Raw genomic sequence first — 15,502 nt, 5'->3', positions numbered from 1 at the left:
GCGAGTAGATGTATTGCGTGAGTGCTCAGCACACCTGCCAAAGTCAACTTTCAAAACAGACACGGCGTAACACCAGCACACAGCTCAGCCCCGTGCACTGGCGGGGCCCTGTCTCTGAGGGTCAGCTTGCCAGCTATCACGCCTGCAGAAAGAGGTACATTTATTAAAGAGAAAAAAATCGGCTTTTGGTTCGCACCACCTCGTCCATCCATGACATCATCCTGTGCGACGCGGCGATACAGAAGCGTCGGAAGCCCCGCTCCCCACTGCAGCCTCGCTGTCCAGACGGTGCTGGCCTGGCCTGCGGTGGGAGGAGTGAGTGACGTCCGCCGCAGGTCTCCCCGCTTCTCTCAAAATGGGCCAGGGGCTCGGTTAACACAGGGCCCTCCCTGAGGTTCGCCAAGGGCCCTCGCCTTCATCTTCGGGGGTTTTAAGGCGTGGGGAAGTGACAAGGCAGGTGGGGCCGAGCCACGCCCTCTAAGACATTGCTTTTGGGGACCTTTCGGTGGCTGTGCACTGGTGCCCCAAAGCCAAGGCCATGGGTCCTGTGGCGTGGAGGCGGTGTTCAGGGTCAGTGTCTGGGTTGGGAGATGGACTCACTGCCAGGAGTTCAAGACATGAAGATGAGAAAAAATATTAAAGAACTGCTCAACCTGTGAAGTGGGGGTGGTCGAATGGCCCACAGTGTGGATCTACATGTGATTTCAAAGAAGGCGTTCCGGCCTCCGGCAGCCCTTCGCCTGAGTTTCTGTGCCACGGCCAGCCAGGCTCCAGTCGCCAGTGAGATGCCCCCGTGTCAGAGCTTGTGGCCGGCAGAGTGTCCCCTCCCCCCCCGCCCAGAGATGCCCTGCCGTCCTGTCCCACAGCGCCCGTGAGTGGGGGCTGGAAGTGGGGTCTTTGCAGATGGAATGACGTCGAGGGTCTTGGGACGAGGCCCCAGGTCCAGGACGGGGCTCGCCCGCACCTGGTGTATTATGCGGTGTTCACCGATACGGGAGACTCTGGGCTCCAGGCTGCTGAGTGTTGCTGAACGGAGTTAGGCTTTTGCAAAGATGAACGGGTTTTGTGTGTGCAAAGGATGTGAATTTTGGGTGGCTGGGGCCGATACAGCAGACTGGACGCTTATGTCACCCTCCTGAAAAACTCCTGTGTTGAAACCTAACCCCAGTGTGCGGGTATCAGGAGGCGGGGCCTCTGGGGGGATTCGGTCGTGAGGGGGGAGCCTCGTGAATGGGATCAGTGTCCTTATCGGAGAGACCCCAGAGCGCCCCCTGGTCCCGTTAGTCCACCCTGTGTGGTCACAGCGAGAGAACAGCCGCCTGTGAGCCGGGGCAGGGGTCCATCAGGCCGGATCTTGGACTGTCAGCTGCCAGAACAGCGAGGAATCGGGTTGTCGTTTGACAGTCGCACAGCCTGGGGCGTTTGGTCCCAGAAGCCGAAACAAACCAGGCAGCTGCCCGAGGACTGTGCAGCTGCGCGCGAAGGGGCGTGACCTCTGGTTGCCCGTTGCCTCCCGCTTCCTTCCAGACGCGCCTGGGTTGGGCTCCTGTCGGTGAAACCGGCACTGGGGGTGGGGGCAGGGGGATGACTGGGGCGTTGGGACAGCATGACACTGCTGACCCCCACCCCGGCCTGGAGTCTCCTGCAAAATGACTCGTCTCCTTCCCTTCATCTCAACTGGCGGAGACCAGAGTCTGTGCCACCTACTGTTGAAGCGCAGCAGGCTTCCTGTCACCCAACACCTGGGGCCCCTGACGGATGCAGAGGAGTTGGGTGGGAGGAAAGGGGGTGGGGTTCTCGGTGGGGAGAGCAGATTCTGTGATGGGGTTCGGGGCTCAAACCTGAGCCCGCGTCTGAGACGCTGTCTGCACCAGGTCGAGGTGGTGGTGTCTGAGCGGAGATGGGGAGGGAGGGGGGGCGGGGGTGGCAGGGTGCGGTGGGGGCGAGACCAGAGAGGGAGCGGAGTCAGGTTAGAAATAGTGCAGGGGTTCGCAAGGACCCAACGTGGGGGAGGCTGAGGCGGGGGGTTAGGTAGAAGGTTAATTGGCTGAATGGAGACATGCTGAATTCCTGAGTCAGGCGGTGGCCATGGTGACGAGAGCCAAGGGTAGAGGGAAGAGACACCGGAGATGCAGAGCCATGGTACTTGGCAGCAGACACGCCACTGGGGGAGATGGAGGCAGCCAAGGTGCCTGGGTGAGGGTCTCAGAAGATACAGTGATCACGAAAGGCCCTGGGCTGGAGGGGCTGAGGGGCTGAGTGGCTGAGGGGGACGGCGGGGACCGCTTTGGGCTCGCTGAGTAGAGAGAAGTTCTAGGCACATGGACGCAGGGGCGGGAGGGACGTTCCTCTCGTGAATGGTGATGGGCCAAGAGGAGCCGCCGGCAGGAGTGAGCCTACCTGGGTGAGTGAGGTCCGGGGGAGTAAAGGTGGCCCCCTGAGCTCAGAGGCCTCTGGGACAGCCTCAGGACTGGATGGGGGTGCTGGTCCCGTGCCCTCCCAGCAGCCCGCTGGGGCTGGTAACACACGGCCTTGAGCTCTGATTCCAGCTCTCTCCACACACTCCCTCTTGGGTCTGTGTCTCAGCCTGCCCTTGTCCAGTGTCTGGGAGGGACACTGGAACCCGCCTCGGTTCTCTTGGTGGTGGCTTATACCCAGGGACCAGGCCTATCCTGTGAGTTTCAAAGCACCCGAGTCTTGCTCCTGTTTTGCTACATTGTAAGAGCTACCTGGAGATTTCATGCTTCGGCCTGTGCATTCTTCTGGGCCGGCCTGTTCCGATGTCCAGGGCTGATGGTCAGGAAGTCAGGGTAAATGTATCAGACTGTTCCCTGAGCCCAGACAGTAGCCACAGAAAGGTAGGAAGAGACAAATGTGGCCCACTGGGGTGAGGTAGGGGGACAGACGAGCCAGGTGTGTCAGGGACAGAGACGCAGAAACCCGCTCAGCGTGTAGGAAACCCACAGGGACAGGGGGTGGGGGGTGCCTCCCGGGGTCTCATCTGACCATCCTTGGCCTCACAGACAGCTCGAAAGTACGGAAAAGGTGGCTCTCTAAGCTTAGTGGCTACTTGTGGGTTTTTTTCCCCTTTCTTTGCCTCAAGCCCTGTGGGATGATTTGGGGCCAGCACCCCAAATGGCGTGCTGGCCCCCACTTCCTGGTTTGGGGATGGTGTGGAGGAAATCCTTTGGCCCAAAGTGAACACACACACACTGAAAACGACACACAAGCCCCACACCGAAAACTTTCCACTTGCAAACGTGTTTTGGTTCCTGCCAAAGGCTGAGGATTGCAACAGTTCGGCGTCTTTGGCCCCAAACCCGAGGACTCTGCAGTTTTCCCAAAGCACCTAAAATAAAGAATTCCTTTGGCAAAAACAGTGTGTTTGTAAACGGAAAGGCTTTATTGCTGAGAAACTCAATTCCGCCTCAGATGTAGAGTCTTCGGACCAAAGCCCCGTGGCTGTTTTCCGACAGCGTCTCCTGCTCCAGGTTGTCACTGGCAGGTAGAAGAGGTCTCCCCTTTGTGTGTGCGGTTTCCATTAGCTGGCTGTGTGTTGGAATCCATGCTGTCAGCCACCTTCGATGCTTCTGGGTTGGGGGGTGCGGAGCTTTGCACATGAGGTGCTGGATTCTTCTAGACTCCAGTTTCCCGTGCCCTGGGATCGTGAGGTTGGGAGCCTCAGAAAGAGGGGCCGAAGCTCTCTGGTCCTTGTCGAGAAGCCTGCCGCCCCTGCAGACCAGGGACCCCGGTGGAGAGCGCAGACGTGAAGTCGGACCAGGCTGAGCTCCAGCTTCTTATCAGAACCACTGTGCTGCTGAAGACGCCTGTCTCTTCCCTTCCGGGAGCCCGGGTGTCTCGGTTTCCCTCCCCCTCCTCACCTTCAAACCTGGCTGTACAGAAGGCCCTACCGACTTTCGGACTCTGGAGCGTGGCCTGAGGTCCTAAGTGAATCTTACAAACCACGCTCACTGCACATTCACAGTTTAAAATGCCCTGGCCTAAAATCCCAAGAGAAAAGATAGAGTTTTTTATTTGTGATATTTCTGGGTTTGGCCGCAGAAGGGTGTGTGTATATATATATGTATATTTGTACATACACACACATGTCCAATATAACATTCATTGGGGTAAAACATAAATGATATAAAATTAACTGTTTCACATTGAATGGCAGCGCCCCAATTAGTGACAGTGTATTCTCATTGTTGTGTAACCAACACCCCCATCTCCTTCTAGAACGTTTCATCCCCCCACCCCACCCCATGTAAACCCCTGACGGGTCAAGCAGTCTGTCCTCCCCACCCTCCCCTCCCCAGCCCTGGCAGCCACCCCTGTGCCTTTGGCCTCCAGGGACCAGTCTGTTCTGGAGATGTCGGGTCAGCACACTTACACGAAAGGCAGCCTGTTGCGTCCGGCTTTTTTCGCTTAGCATCCTGTTTCCAAGGCTCATCTGAATTGGGGGACGTCTCTCCCGAGATACACGGTGCCGGGGAGCTGGTGTGGTTCCCACGGAAGACGGAGTGGGAGCTTTGAGGACTTGTGTGCGGAGCTGGTGTCTGCGCGCCCCGGAAGGACCCTGGAGGCTGCAGGCCAGGCTCGGGGAACGCCCTGCTCTCACCCCGGCGCGGGCCGGGGGCATCTTCCGGGGCCCTGGCGTCCTCCTGCCGGCTGGCTTGGGCCCTGCTTCAGACCTAGGGTACCAAGCCCCCACACGTGACCTTGGTACCGCCCCACCTGGCCTCTGTGTGTCTAGTTTCCGTAGATCTTGAGAGAAAAGGCCTCGTGTAGAGGTCGGGCAGGAGGAGGTGGGTTTCTACATTTTCTGTGCGTTCCGGCCTGTAAGGCAGCCCTGGGCCCGTGGGCAGGCGGGGGCGGCTGATGTGTCCTCATGGGAAAGGGAGGGTCTTGAGAAGTTCTTAGTGTGTGCTCGCAGGGAATTTATTATAAGGTATAAACTTAAAAATAGTCTGCCGTACCGCGTTTTCCCTTTCATGTTTTATTACTATTTATTGCCTTTCTCTAAAAAACCCCCGTCTGACATCATTCCTATGGCTGTTAAAGACTTTACCTGTTTTTATTTTTTCCCTCATTTTTATATCCTCACTATACTTTTACAACTTTATCTGGAAGTCAAAGACTAGGTCCTCTGGAATTGGAATTCGTTCACTCTGGGACTGGGAACTTGCATGGACTAAACTTCACTGCATTTTTTTGTTCTTCTGAACTGATCTCCTTTGATTGAACAGGGCAGTCACTCTGCAAGCAGCCCTCCTAGCCACCAGGTGGCGCTCATGTGCTATTGTAAATGGGTCCTGATAGACACATGAAACTATTTGGAAAAACAATTTGCCTTCGTTTAAGGTACATACAGGAATTGGCCCTAAAAACTCCGTGCTTTCTGGATTACAGAGCCCACCTCCGCCCCGACCACTTTTTCCACTCTGTCATGGTGATTAAGCGCAGGGGCTCTCAAGTCAGGCTGAGGTCATATACTGCCCCGTCATTCACTTGCCACATAACCTTGAACAAAACCCTTAACTTCCGTGTTTCCATCTAGAAAATGGAGTCAACAACGACCATAGCTCACAGAGTGGTAGTGAGAATTAAAAAGGTAATATATACTAAAGCACATACTGTTATATGTTTGCTTTTCAAATTTTATTTTATTATTTAAAAAATTATTCTATCACAGTTGTCCCAATTTCCCCCTTTGCCCACCCCTGCTCCACAGTCCATCCCCACACCATTGTCCATGTCCATGCGTCCGTCATACGTTTTCTCTGACTGGTCCTCTCCCCTTCTCTCCACCCTTATCTGCCTCCTCCCTCCCTTCTGTCCACTGTTCCTTGTTTCCATGCCTCTGGTTCTATTTTGCTCCTTAGTTTATTTTGTTCATTAGGTTCCTCTTGTAGGTGAGATCATAGGGTATTTGTCTTTCACCCACTGGCTTGTTTGACTTAGTATGATAGTCCCCAGTTCCATCCAGGCCGTCACAAAAGGTAAAAGATTTTTTCCCCCCAGCTTTATGAGACAGCTGACATTGAATGTTGTGTAATTTCAAGTGTACAGTGTGAAGCTCTGATCAGATACATATTGCGAAATGTTTACCATAAGAGGGTCCGTTATGTGTTTGCCTTTGTCATCATTTTTTTTCTTTATGTGGCATTGCCAATCACTCAGACCAGGGACTCTCTGCATCCTCCATCTCCCGGCACACACAAAGTAATTACTGCAGTTCTGTGGCACACCAAAAATACGTTCTTTGCTGATCTGACAAAAAATAGGTTTACTTTTGATTCAGCCATGCTAACCCGCCATTTCTGGGTTGGCTGTTGTCTCTTTTTAATTTGACCGTCTTGGTGGAAAAGGTTAGGGCCACTGACTAAACAGTCAGGTACCACACGTTTTAAAAGTTCTCGCGGCACAACGGCGTGCCTCTCGCAGCGCGCCGGGTGGAGATGGCTGACCGGGGCAAATGCTTCCCAAACACCATGTCGAGGACTAGCAGGATCAGCCGCACTTCAGGACCTTATTCGAAGTACAGGTTTATGAGCCCCCTCTCTGGAGCGTCCAGTTCAGTGATTCTCAGCTGGGGCTTAGGGATCTGTATCATTGAGAAGCTCTTCCGGTCGTCGTGATGAGGAGCCAGATCTGGGGACCAGTGACATGGACCACTCAGGAGTGTTACTGCCACCCCCCCACCATGTGCATTTGTGGGGCACAAAGCTCACGCTGCCTGCACACTGGCAGTGTCCGGTCTCTGTTGGATGCAGCGTGTGCCATCGAAGCTCTGTCCACGGGGCAATGCCCTCTTGCCTCTGTCTGTCAAGGCCACCCCCCGAATGAGGCTGGCCTGCCACAGCCCGTGGTGTGTTTGGCTTGTGCCCTCCTATTCAGCCAACCCATGGATGAGTCCAGCTTGGGCTTTTCTCTGTCATCAGTGCTCACAACAGACCCGAGGAGAGGCACCGGTGCTGCAGTGGTGGGGGCCCGGGGGCCCGGGCTGCCTGCCGGCGTAGCTTGTGCCCCGGTCTGGATGCATCACTCTCATCTTACAGCGAGGGGCCCAACTGGTCCACAGGGCTGATAGGTCACTTGGTGTCCCATTGGTGGGAGTGTCCTCTGTTTCGGGGCCCAAGAGCATGGCAGGGGCATTTTTTTCTGATTGTTCACTGCAGGCATCCAGGCCTTGTCGCAGAATATCGAGTGTCTGTGTTGTGACTTTCTGATTTGGGTTGCCTGAACGCTGCCCAGTGCCCGTCTCCATCGCCAGTACTTCCGGTGCTGTAGGGCCTGCCGTAGCCAGGACCTTTGGCAGAGTTGCCTCCTGCTTGGCTCCCACTCAGACTGGTGTCTCTTGTTAATCGGGGTATGCACAATAATCCCCACTGTGGGATTAGTGTCTCCAGAACCCAGAGAAGCCCCCTGGGCATTGTACTGCATTCTTTGTTTTAGGAAGGGTAAGATTCACTAGTTCGTTCTTTCCTTTGCCTGAGATGACCCAGACCCTGGGCCTCTGAAGGTTGAGCTGACGTGGCCAGCCTCTGAGTCTTCATGGGGCTGTTTCCTGTTGCCCTGATTGCGTGAGTCTGACTACGAAGGCCCCAAACATGCGTGTACCTTGCATTCCTCAAGTCTGAGTGACGTGGTGTCCCCATGGGGTGACATCCTGCAGATGTCCAGCTGGCCCAAGCCTCCTCGGACTCCGTAAGGCTGGTAACGGGCCATGGGAAGCAGGGGAGCGGACACCACTGATTGCTCCAGGTGAGTGTGAACTGCTTCAGACGCTCCGTGTTGACAGGGATGAAGAGGACAGAGCCCCCCGTGCCCAGGCCACGCACCGGGCACCTGAGCTCTGCGGCAGGGCACACTGTCGGGCGAGGAGGCGTCCATGTCAGCTGCAGGCTGCCACCCAGCTGAGTTTGAGGACGCCTGTCTGTCTCTAGAACCTGTCTGCTCTCTGCCGGGACCAGACTGATTGGGTCAACGGTGATGTGAGTGGGCCACACCCTGCATCCTCTAGGTGTCGAGGGTAGTTTTAAAACCTTAAAGCTTGGAAGCCCAAACCCAGGCTATAGGGGTGTTTTTGACTGCCTTGGCTGGGGCGGGGCAGTTTTAGAAGCGTCCCCTCGACTCCCCACGATGACAGCTCTGATCTGTGCACTCGTTCGGGCTGTCAGGTGTGCCGATCCCATGGTGCACTTGGAGCTTCGGTAGTGACCGTGGGTGGGTTCACTCCCCCAGCTTCCGGCCACCCGCTCTTGCTTCTTCTGCCGGGACAGCCTGAGCGGTAACTCCCGTGTTTGGCTGGCCTCTGGGGGTGGTGGTCTCTAGCAACCCTCTGCCTGGATGCCCCCCGGAAGATGCACTCCGACCTTTCCACTCATTAGGATAATCATTTCTCTGGCTTCTGAGAGCTGAGCATCCCCGCCTGGTGCCTAATACTTTGGGTCCTGCCATCCCTGTGTTGCTAGCACACACACTTTGGCACCGGTGCCTCCCACCGTCAGCCCTGCCTTTCGGAGACTCACCCCCACGGACATTTTCAGTGATGGTGGTAGCTCTTCCCAGCAAGCTCCTTGTTGCTTTGGTCAGTGGAGCGCCCTCCAGGCCTCCCCACAAACAGCGTCGGCTGCGTTTTCTGGCCTTCCATGCATGTTCAGTCCCGCGGCCTGCTTCCTGGGCCTCAAGCCTTGTTTCCCCATCGACAGGGAAGCTGGCACACCCTCCTCACTCCGTGTGGCCATCATGCTCAGTGTTGTCCCTGGCTCAGTCGAGTGCCCCCGCGAACTCCTCTGTGGAGTCCCAGTCCCCAGCGTTTCTGCGTGTGATTGTGTTTACAGACAGGGCCTTCAGAGAGATCATGAAATGAAGATGAGGTCATCCTCATCCACTCAGTGGGAGCGGTCATCCCCTGAGACTGTGTCCTTGTAAGAAGAAGAGACTAGGACACACCCACACAGAGGGACGGCCACCTGAGGACAGGGGGAGAAGGTGGCTCTCTGCAAGCCAAGGGAGGAGGCCTCAGGAGACACCACCCTCCTGGCTCTAGGACTGGGAGGAAACACATTTCTGTCGTCGAAGCCATCTGGTCTGTGGCACTTCGCAATGGCAACCCTCGCAAACTCACACAGGTGCTGGATCCCCCAACCCAGGAAGATGTTCCGTGTGGACGAACTCACTTTTATCCACCTCTGTGCTCTGTGCCTTATCCTGAGCCCGAGGGCTCAGTCCTCCGACCTCCCCAGGCTCCTGCCTTGCATGCTGCCTGGTGCCTAAGCTCCTTCAGGGCCTGTCCCTCTTCCCCCTTAGAAAGCCAGCATGTCCCTGGTGCATTCTGTTGTGACGTCTGTTAAGGCCAGTTGTTGGCCTAGTGGCCAGAGGGGACTTGAGTGTGTGTGAGTGTGGGTGTGCAGGCGTCTGCAGGGTGGGGGCCTCTGCTTGGTGTCTCTGAGCAAAGTGGGGGCCCCGGCCCACCAGAGGGGGCTCCGAGAGTTCAGGGGGTCCTAGGGATTTCAGATGGGAGGGCCCCACGCCCCACCCTGTAAATCAGGGTGTTATTCTTTCCCCGAGGGAGCTCTGAGCTTTGCCAGAGCAGCGTGGCCTGGCTGGGGCTGAGGACTGCGGGGCTCTGTTGTCCTCACGGCGAGTCCTGGGCCTGGCCCTTGGCCTTCTCTGTGATCTGGGTGCACGTAGCACAGTCCTTCCCGTGCTGGCAACGGGGTCTCTGGCTGTGGCACTTGGAATGTAATCGATGGTTAATGTCCTCAGGCTTCATTGTCACTCTCCCAGACGTCAGCTGCCCTCGGCAACAGCCATCCAGTCTCGCCTTTTAATGGCTCTTCCCCGTGTGTATTTCTCCAACAGCTGAGTCTTAGCTCTGGCTGTGCATTTCCTGCTGGATGGGCCGCCCCGGTTCACTTTGCCGAAAGTTTTAGCCGTTTCTCTGATACTCTGAGCAGGGGCGATGTGATGGGGTCTTCATGCTGGTGGGTAGGGCGTGATCCAGCCCCCCAAAATCTGGTCAATGAGCCTCCATTCCTTGAATCGTGGCTGGCGTCAGGGTGGGCTCCTGGGGAAAAGTCCAAGGGGAATGCAAGAGCATCGAATGTTTGTTGGGCGCTCTTGTGCACCAGGAAGGAATGGCTGGGAGTGGGCTGGGCCGGAGCTGGGTGGTCCGCTGTCTTCTTGTGGAAGCCGGCGTGGCCTTCAGAGTCACGCTGAGTTGGGGCAGGCGGGGCGGGCTGTCATGTTCCTGGCTTGTCAGTTGGTTGCTGAATGGCAAGTCCTGGGAAAGAGTCTTGTGCAGGAGACTCCGGTCAGCCCCGGGCAGCACCTGTGGAGGACAGGTGGCCCTCCCCGCCCCAGGGAAAGGCACCCTTCGGTCCTAAAGTGGGAGCTGAAAAATGTTTGGACAACACAGGACAAAAACCCGAAAGTATTTGTTTTGTCGGGGCCACGTTGAACCCCGCATGGCATGAGGTTTAGTGCCGACGTCTCCTTTTGGTGGATGGAGCGAGATGCCGATACCGTGCCACTGGCTGGAGGCGGCACTGGGACCAGACGTGCCATCGGGAGAAGGGTTATTTTTGTCATCCGTCGGGTGGCAGGCTCTGCCTCGAAGGCGTGCTCTCCTCGAAGGCTCAGGCCGTGCTCGGCCACCTCTGCCTCTCAGACACCAGACTTCAGGTGAGTCTGAGCCCCCACCTGATGCCGAGCTGTCATCAAGCCAGAAGTGACACTGAGCCACTCTGTCATCAGCACGCTGGGAGCCGATGAAGGTGAAGCGGGGGGACTGCAGACACAGACACAACGAGCTCACGCAGTTTCTGATCCGGGCGTCCCGCGCCCGACCACAACAGAAGCTCCAAAGAGGAAAGGTCAGAGCCGTGAAGTGGTATTTGTTCTCACTGAAACTCCATCCCACCCACTTAACACCGTCTAACCAGCAGCGGAATCAATTACCACGTGTCAGCCTGAAATCTGACACAAGAAATGAAAGAAGGACACAGCCTCCCCAGGGGGCTGCCAGTCAGGCGGGGGCGGGGTGGGGGGGGAGGCGGGGAAGAGGTGGAGGAGGTGGAGGGAGGCCCCAATGAGCCACCCTCTCCTGTGACCGAGGGTCAAAGGCGGCCGAGGCCCCGCCTCCGTTCCCCACCCCTCTCCAGCCTGGGTTGCTGTTCCTGGTGCACCATGGGGCATTTCTGTCAGGAAGGGGGGTCAGCACGCCCGGAGGTTATTTGGCCTTGGTTACATAAGTTGCTTCATTTAGTAACTGAAGACCAAAAAGTTCTGGGCGTTTGTGATTGCACAGAGCAGCGGAGGGAGCGCTCCTGGCAGGCAGGTCATGTTGGCTGCCAGGACCTGTCTGAACTGAGTTGCCGTGTTTCTGGGGCTGCCATGAAGGGTGGTGTCAGCTGGTCCAGAGCACCTATGTCAGGTGCTGTCGTTCACTTGCTGCATTTATGGATGTCACTCAGAGAGGGCTCTGTGGGCTGCTCAGGGGGGACCCATAATTGCAGTGGAGAATCTTGGGGAAGTTAGCCTAGTGCTATTTCACTGGCCCATTACACCGATGTTTTTAGTTCCCCAAAGCTAAGGTTTTTGTTAGTAAACGACACCTGAAGTCTTAAACGTTGATCGATAGGCTCCCAGGATGAAGGGCCCTCTCACCTTCAGGGAGCGTACCGGTGGTTCTTTCCCAGTCTGCTCTGTGAGTGGCAGTGCCCGTCACCAGGCTGTGCCCTGCTGGGGTGAAGTGTTGGTTAGCCCGGAACACGGAGGGCAGGAAGCATCGCCCCATGAGTGCTGGTGGTTATTAAAAGGCATTTGCCTGTATTGGGAGGAATACCAGAAAGGCCGAATTCTGGCTCAAAGCAGAGTGGTAGCTGGCCTCCTAATGCAGGACTCCTCCTGTGGTCTGAGTTGTTTCTTCCATTTGTCCTGTGATGCCTCTTCATGACACGGCTTCCGGGGTGTTTCTCTCCTCCTGATCCGAGCGGGGCTCAGGCTTCCGTTCTTTGGTCCAAGGAGAGAGACACGTGGGCGCCTGTCCTTAGTGTTCTCAAAGGGACGCCCCTCGTCGCCGCCTGCACCTAACCCCGTGTTCATGCTGTTGGCCTGTGGCCATGCTGTCCTCGACTGGGGCTGCCTCTCAGTACTGAAGTCCCCTCACCCCTTAAGACCTAATTTAAACGGAGAACGACCACTTTCGGGCCCCCCTGCTTCCACCAGGCACGACAGACTGCCTTTCCTGGCAGTCTCCGTGCCACGGCACCCCCGGTTTGCTGCTCCTCACAGCAGCCCAGCCCTCGGGGCACCCGGACATGGATATTCTTCGGTTCCTGTGGACGCCTCCGCGGGGGCTTTGCTGCTGTTCACGCCCCCCAGTCCTTCCCTGCAGCAGCCCCTCGTTAACGTCATCGCAGGAGATGGAAGACCATGCGCTTTCCATGTGGTTCAGAAGGAGAGTTCCTTATGTCTTGATTGTGTTCATCTTCTAGTCTTTGCCATCAGTGGTCCCCAAATCTCTACTAACTGTAAACACACACTGTCTTTGGTCTTTTTAAATGTTTAATCCATTCAGTTACTTAACATAAGGTCAAATTCATTTTTTGTATGACAGAGAAGGTGTTTCTGAATTGTTGGTTTAAAATCAATCATTTGATTACCCGGTTGGGAAATGTAGGCCTTGATGCTTTTTTGGTGTACATACAAGAGTGGTTCATAAGTCATCTTTCTTTCTGTTAAAGATTTTATTTTTGGGGGGCAGTGGGGGGGAAGAGACAGGGAAACATCAGTGTGTAGTTGCCTGTGGAGCACCCCCTACTGGGGGCCTGGCCAGCAATCCAGCATGTGTCCCAAATGGGAATCAAACTGGCGATCCTGTGGTTCGCAGGCCAGTGCTCAGTCTGCTGAGCCACACCAGCCAGGGCAGCTTTAGATAATTTCCNTGCTGTTCACGCCCCCCAGTCCTTCCCTGCAGCAGCCCCTCGTTAACGTCATCGCAGGAGATGGAAGACCATGCGCTTTCCATGTGGTTCAGAAGGAGAGTTCCTTATGTCTTGATTGTGTTCATCTTCTAGTCTTTGCCATCAGTGGTCCCCAAATCTCTACTAACTGTAAACACACACTGTCTTTGGTCTTTTTAAACGTTTAATCCATTCAGTTACTTAACATAAGGTCAAATTCATTTTTTGTATGACAGAGAAGGTGTTTATGAATTGTTGGTTTAAAATCAATCATTTGATTACCCGGTTGGGAAATGTAGGCCTTGATGCTTTTTTGGTGTACATACAAGAGTGGTTCATAACTCATCTTTCTTTCTGTTAAAGATTTTATTTTTGGGGGGCGGTGGGGGGGAAGAGACAGGGAAACATCAGTGTGTAGTTGCCTGTGGAGCACCCCCTACTGGGGGCCTGGCCAGCAATCCAGCATGTGTCCCAAATGGGAATCAAACTGGCGATCCTGTGGTTCGCAGGCCAGTGCTCAGTCTGCTGAGCCACACCAGCCAGGGCAGCTTTAGATAATTTCCATTAAGTAACTGATATTCTGTGAAAGCAAGAAGCAAACAGAAGGCCAGCCCCCATAGGAACATTAAAATGTTTATGTAATAAAAACATCTAATGACCTTATAACAATGCATTTGAGAATGCCCCATCGCGCTCTCTCCCCATGCCTTCTTTCTTCAGGTTCTCAGTTGAGCGCCCCGACCTCCACCCCGCCGTCCTCTGAGGAGGTCACGTTTCACAGCCCCGCACGTGACACAGGCGCCCCGCCACGCAGACCAGTGACACAATCCCGTGGGACCCTGTAGCCTCAGCGGAGCGTTGGCGCTCGCGCTGGAAGATGGCGGAACGGCTTGCCGCAGGAGAGGCGGCGGGCCAGGTGTGTCCCTGCCTGTTCAAAAGGCCCAGCCGCAAAGGGGCTGCAGGCCTCCGGAAGCGCCTGGCCTGCGACCCAGAGCCCGGGGACAGTAGCGGCGGGGACGAAGGCGGCTCTGCGGTTCGCCGCGCAGAGAGGCGGGGGCCTGCCCGCAACCCGTTGATCCAGAGGACCCGCGGCGCTGGTCCACAGGGGGTGGCCGACTGGGACGCCAGGAGCGAGGGGGAGGCGGAGGCGCCCCGTGTGGTCTACAAGTCCACCCGCTCGGCCAAACCCGCGGGGCCCGAGGACATGGGGGCGACTGCCGGCTGCCAGCTGGGCCCGGACAAGGACCATGACGCACAGGCCATCTTGGAGCGCAGCCGGAGGAGCCAGGAGGAGCTGAGGGGCAAGGAAGACGACAAGATCTATTGCGGAATCAACAACTATCGCCAGTACATGAAGCCCAAGGACGCATCCGGCTCCTTGCGGAAGGGCCCCATCCGCGCTCCCGAGCACCTGCGCGCCACCGTGCGCTGGGATTACCAGCCCGAGGTTTGTAAGGACTACAAGGAGACGGGCTTTTGTGGCTTCGGAGACAGCTGCAAGTTCCTCCACGACCGGTCAGACTACAAGCATGGGTGGCAGATTGAACGTGAGCTTGAAGAGGGTCGCTATGGCGTCTCTGAGGACGAAAACTACGAAGTGGGAAGTGATGGTCAGGAACTACCATTCAGCTGTTTCATCTGTCGCCAGACCTTCCGAAACCCGGTTGTCACCAGATGCAGGCATTATTTCTGCGAGAGCTGTGCACTGGAGCATTTCCACACCTCCCCGCGCTGCTATGTCTGTGACCAGCTGACCAATGGCATCTTCAATCCCGCGAAAGAATTGATTGCGAAACTGGAGAAACATCAAGCTGCAAAAGAGGATGAGGGGGAAGCGCCAGAGGAAACGGCAGATGGCGAAGTAGGGTCCTGGATACGTGGCTTATAAAAGCATCAAGATGTCCAGCAAAAATATGCAAGCAGAAAAGACCACCGGGCCACAGCCATGAAGAACCTGGACATGGCACCACCAAGAACTAATTAGTGAGATAGAATTGCTAAGGCTTGCACAGGAATTGAACAGTCAGCAGAGCTCACAACCCTGAACCCCTTACTCATGGTTTTTTTTTTGCCTGTAAAACTCCCCAGTTGCAAGCCATTGGTGATTGGTTTTTAAAAGTATATTTTATTGATTATGCTATTACAGTTGCCTCATTTTTTTCTCCTTTATTCTTCTCTGCTCTGCATGCCCCCTCCCACCAGCATTCCTGCCCCCCTCCCCGTGTAGTTCATGTCCATGGGTTGTACATGGAAGTTCTTTGGCGTCTCCATTTCCCATACTATTCTTAACCTCCTCCTATTGTGTACCTACCATCTATGCTGCTTATTCCCTGTACTCTTTCCCCCATTCTCCCTCCTACCTCTCCTTGTTGATAACCCTCCATGTGATCTCCATTTCTGTGATTCTGTTCCTGTTCTAGTTGTTTGCTTGGTTTGTTTTTGTTTTGGGTTTTATTTTTTTTTTAAGGTTCAGTTGTTGATGGTTGTGAGTTTGTTGTCATTTTACTGTTCATATTTTTTATCTTTTT

At 55.5% G+C, this 15,502-nt stretch overlaps 1 protein-coding gene across 1 annotated transcript; it reads left to right on the top strand.

The window, feature by feature from the left end:
* Nucleotides 1-13,851: 13,851 nt before the first annotated feature.
* LOC118983294 (E3 ubiquitin-protein ligase RNF113A-like) lies at nt 13,852-14,862 on the top strand. Its single transcript, XM_037040639.1, has one exon. The coding sequence runs from the start codon at nt 13,852-13,854 to the stop codon at nt 14,860-14,862; it is 1,011 nt and encodes a 336-aa protein (XP_036896534.1).
* The last annotated feature ends 640 nt before the right edge of the window (nt 14,863-15,502 follow it).

Source organism: Sturnira hondurensis, unplaced genomic scaffold, assembly GCF_014824575.4.
Source record: "Sturnira hondurensis isolate 20B ecotype Veracruz unplaced genomic scaffold, ASM1482457v3 Scaffold0002640, whole genome shotgun sequence".
NCBI lineage: Eukaryota > Metazoa > Chordata > Mammalia > Chiroptera > Phyllostomidae > Sturnira > Sturnira hondurensis.
This window is presented reverse-complemented; position numbering and strand designations above follow the sequence as displayed.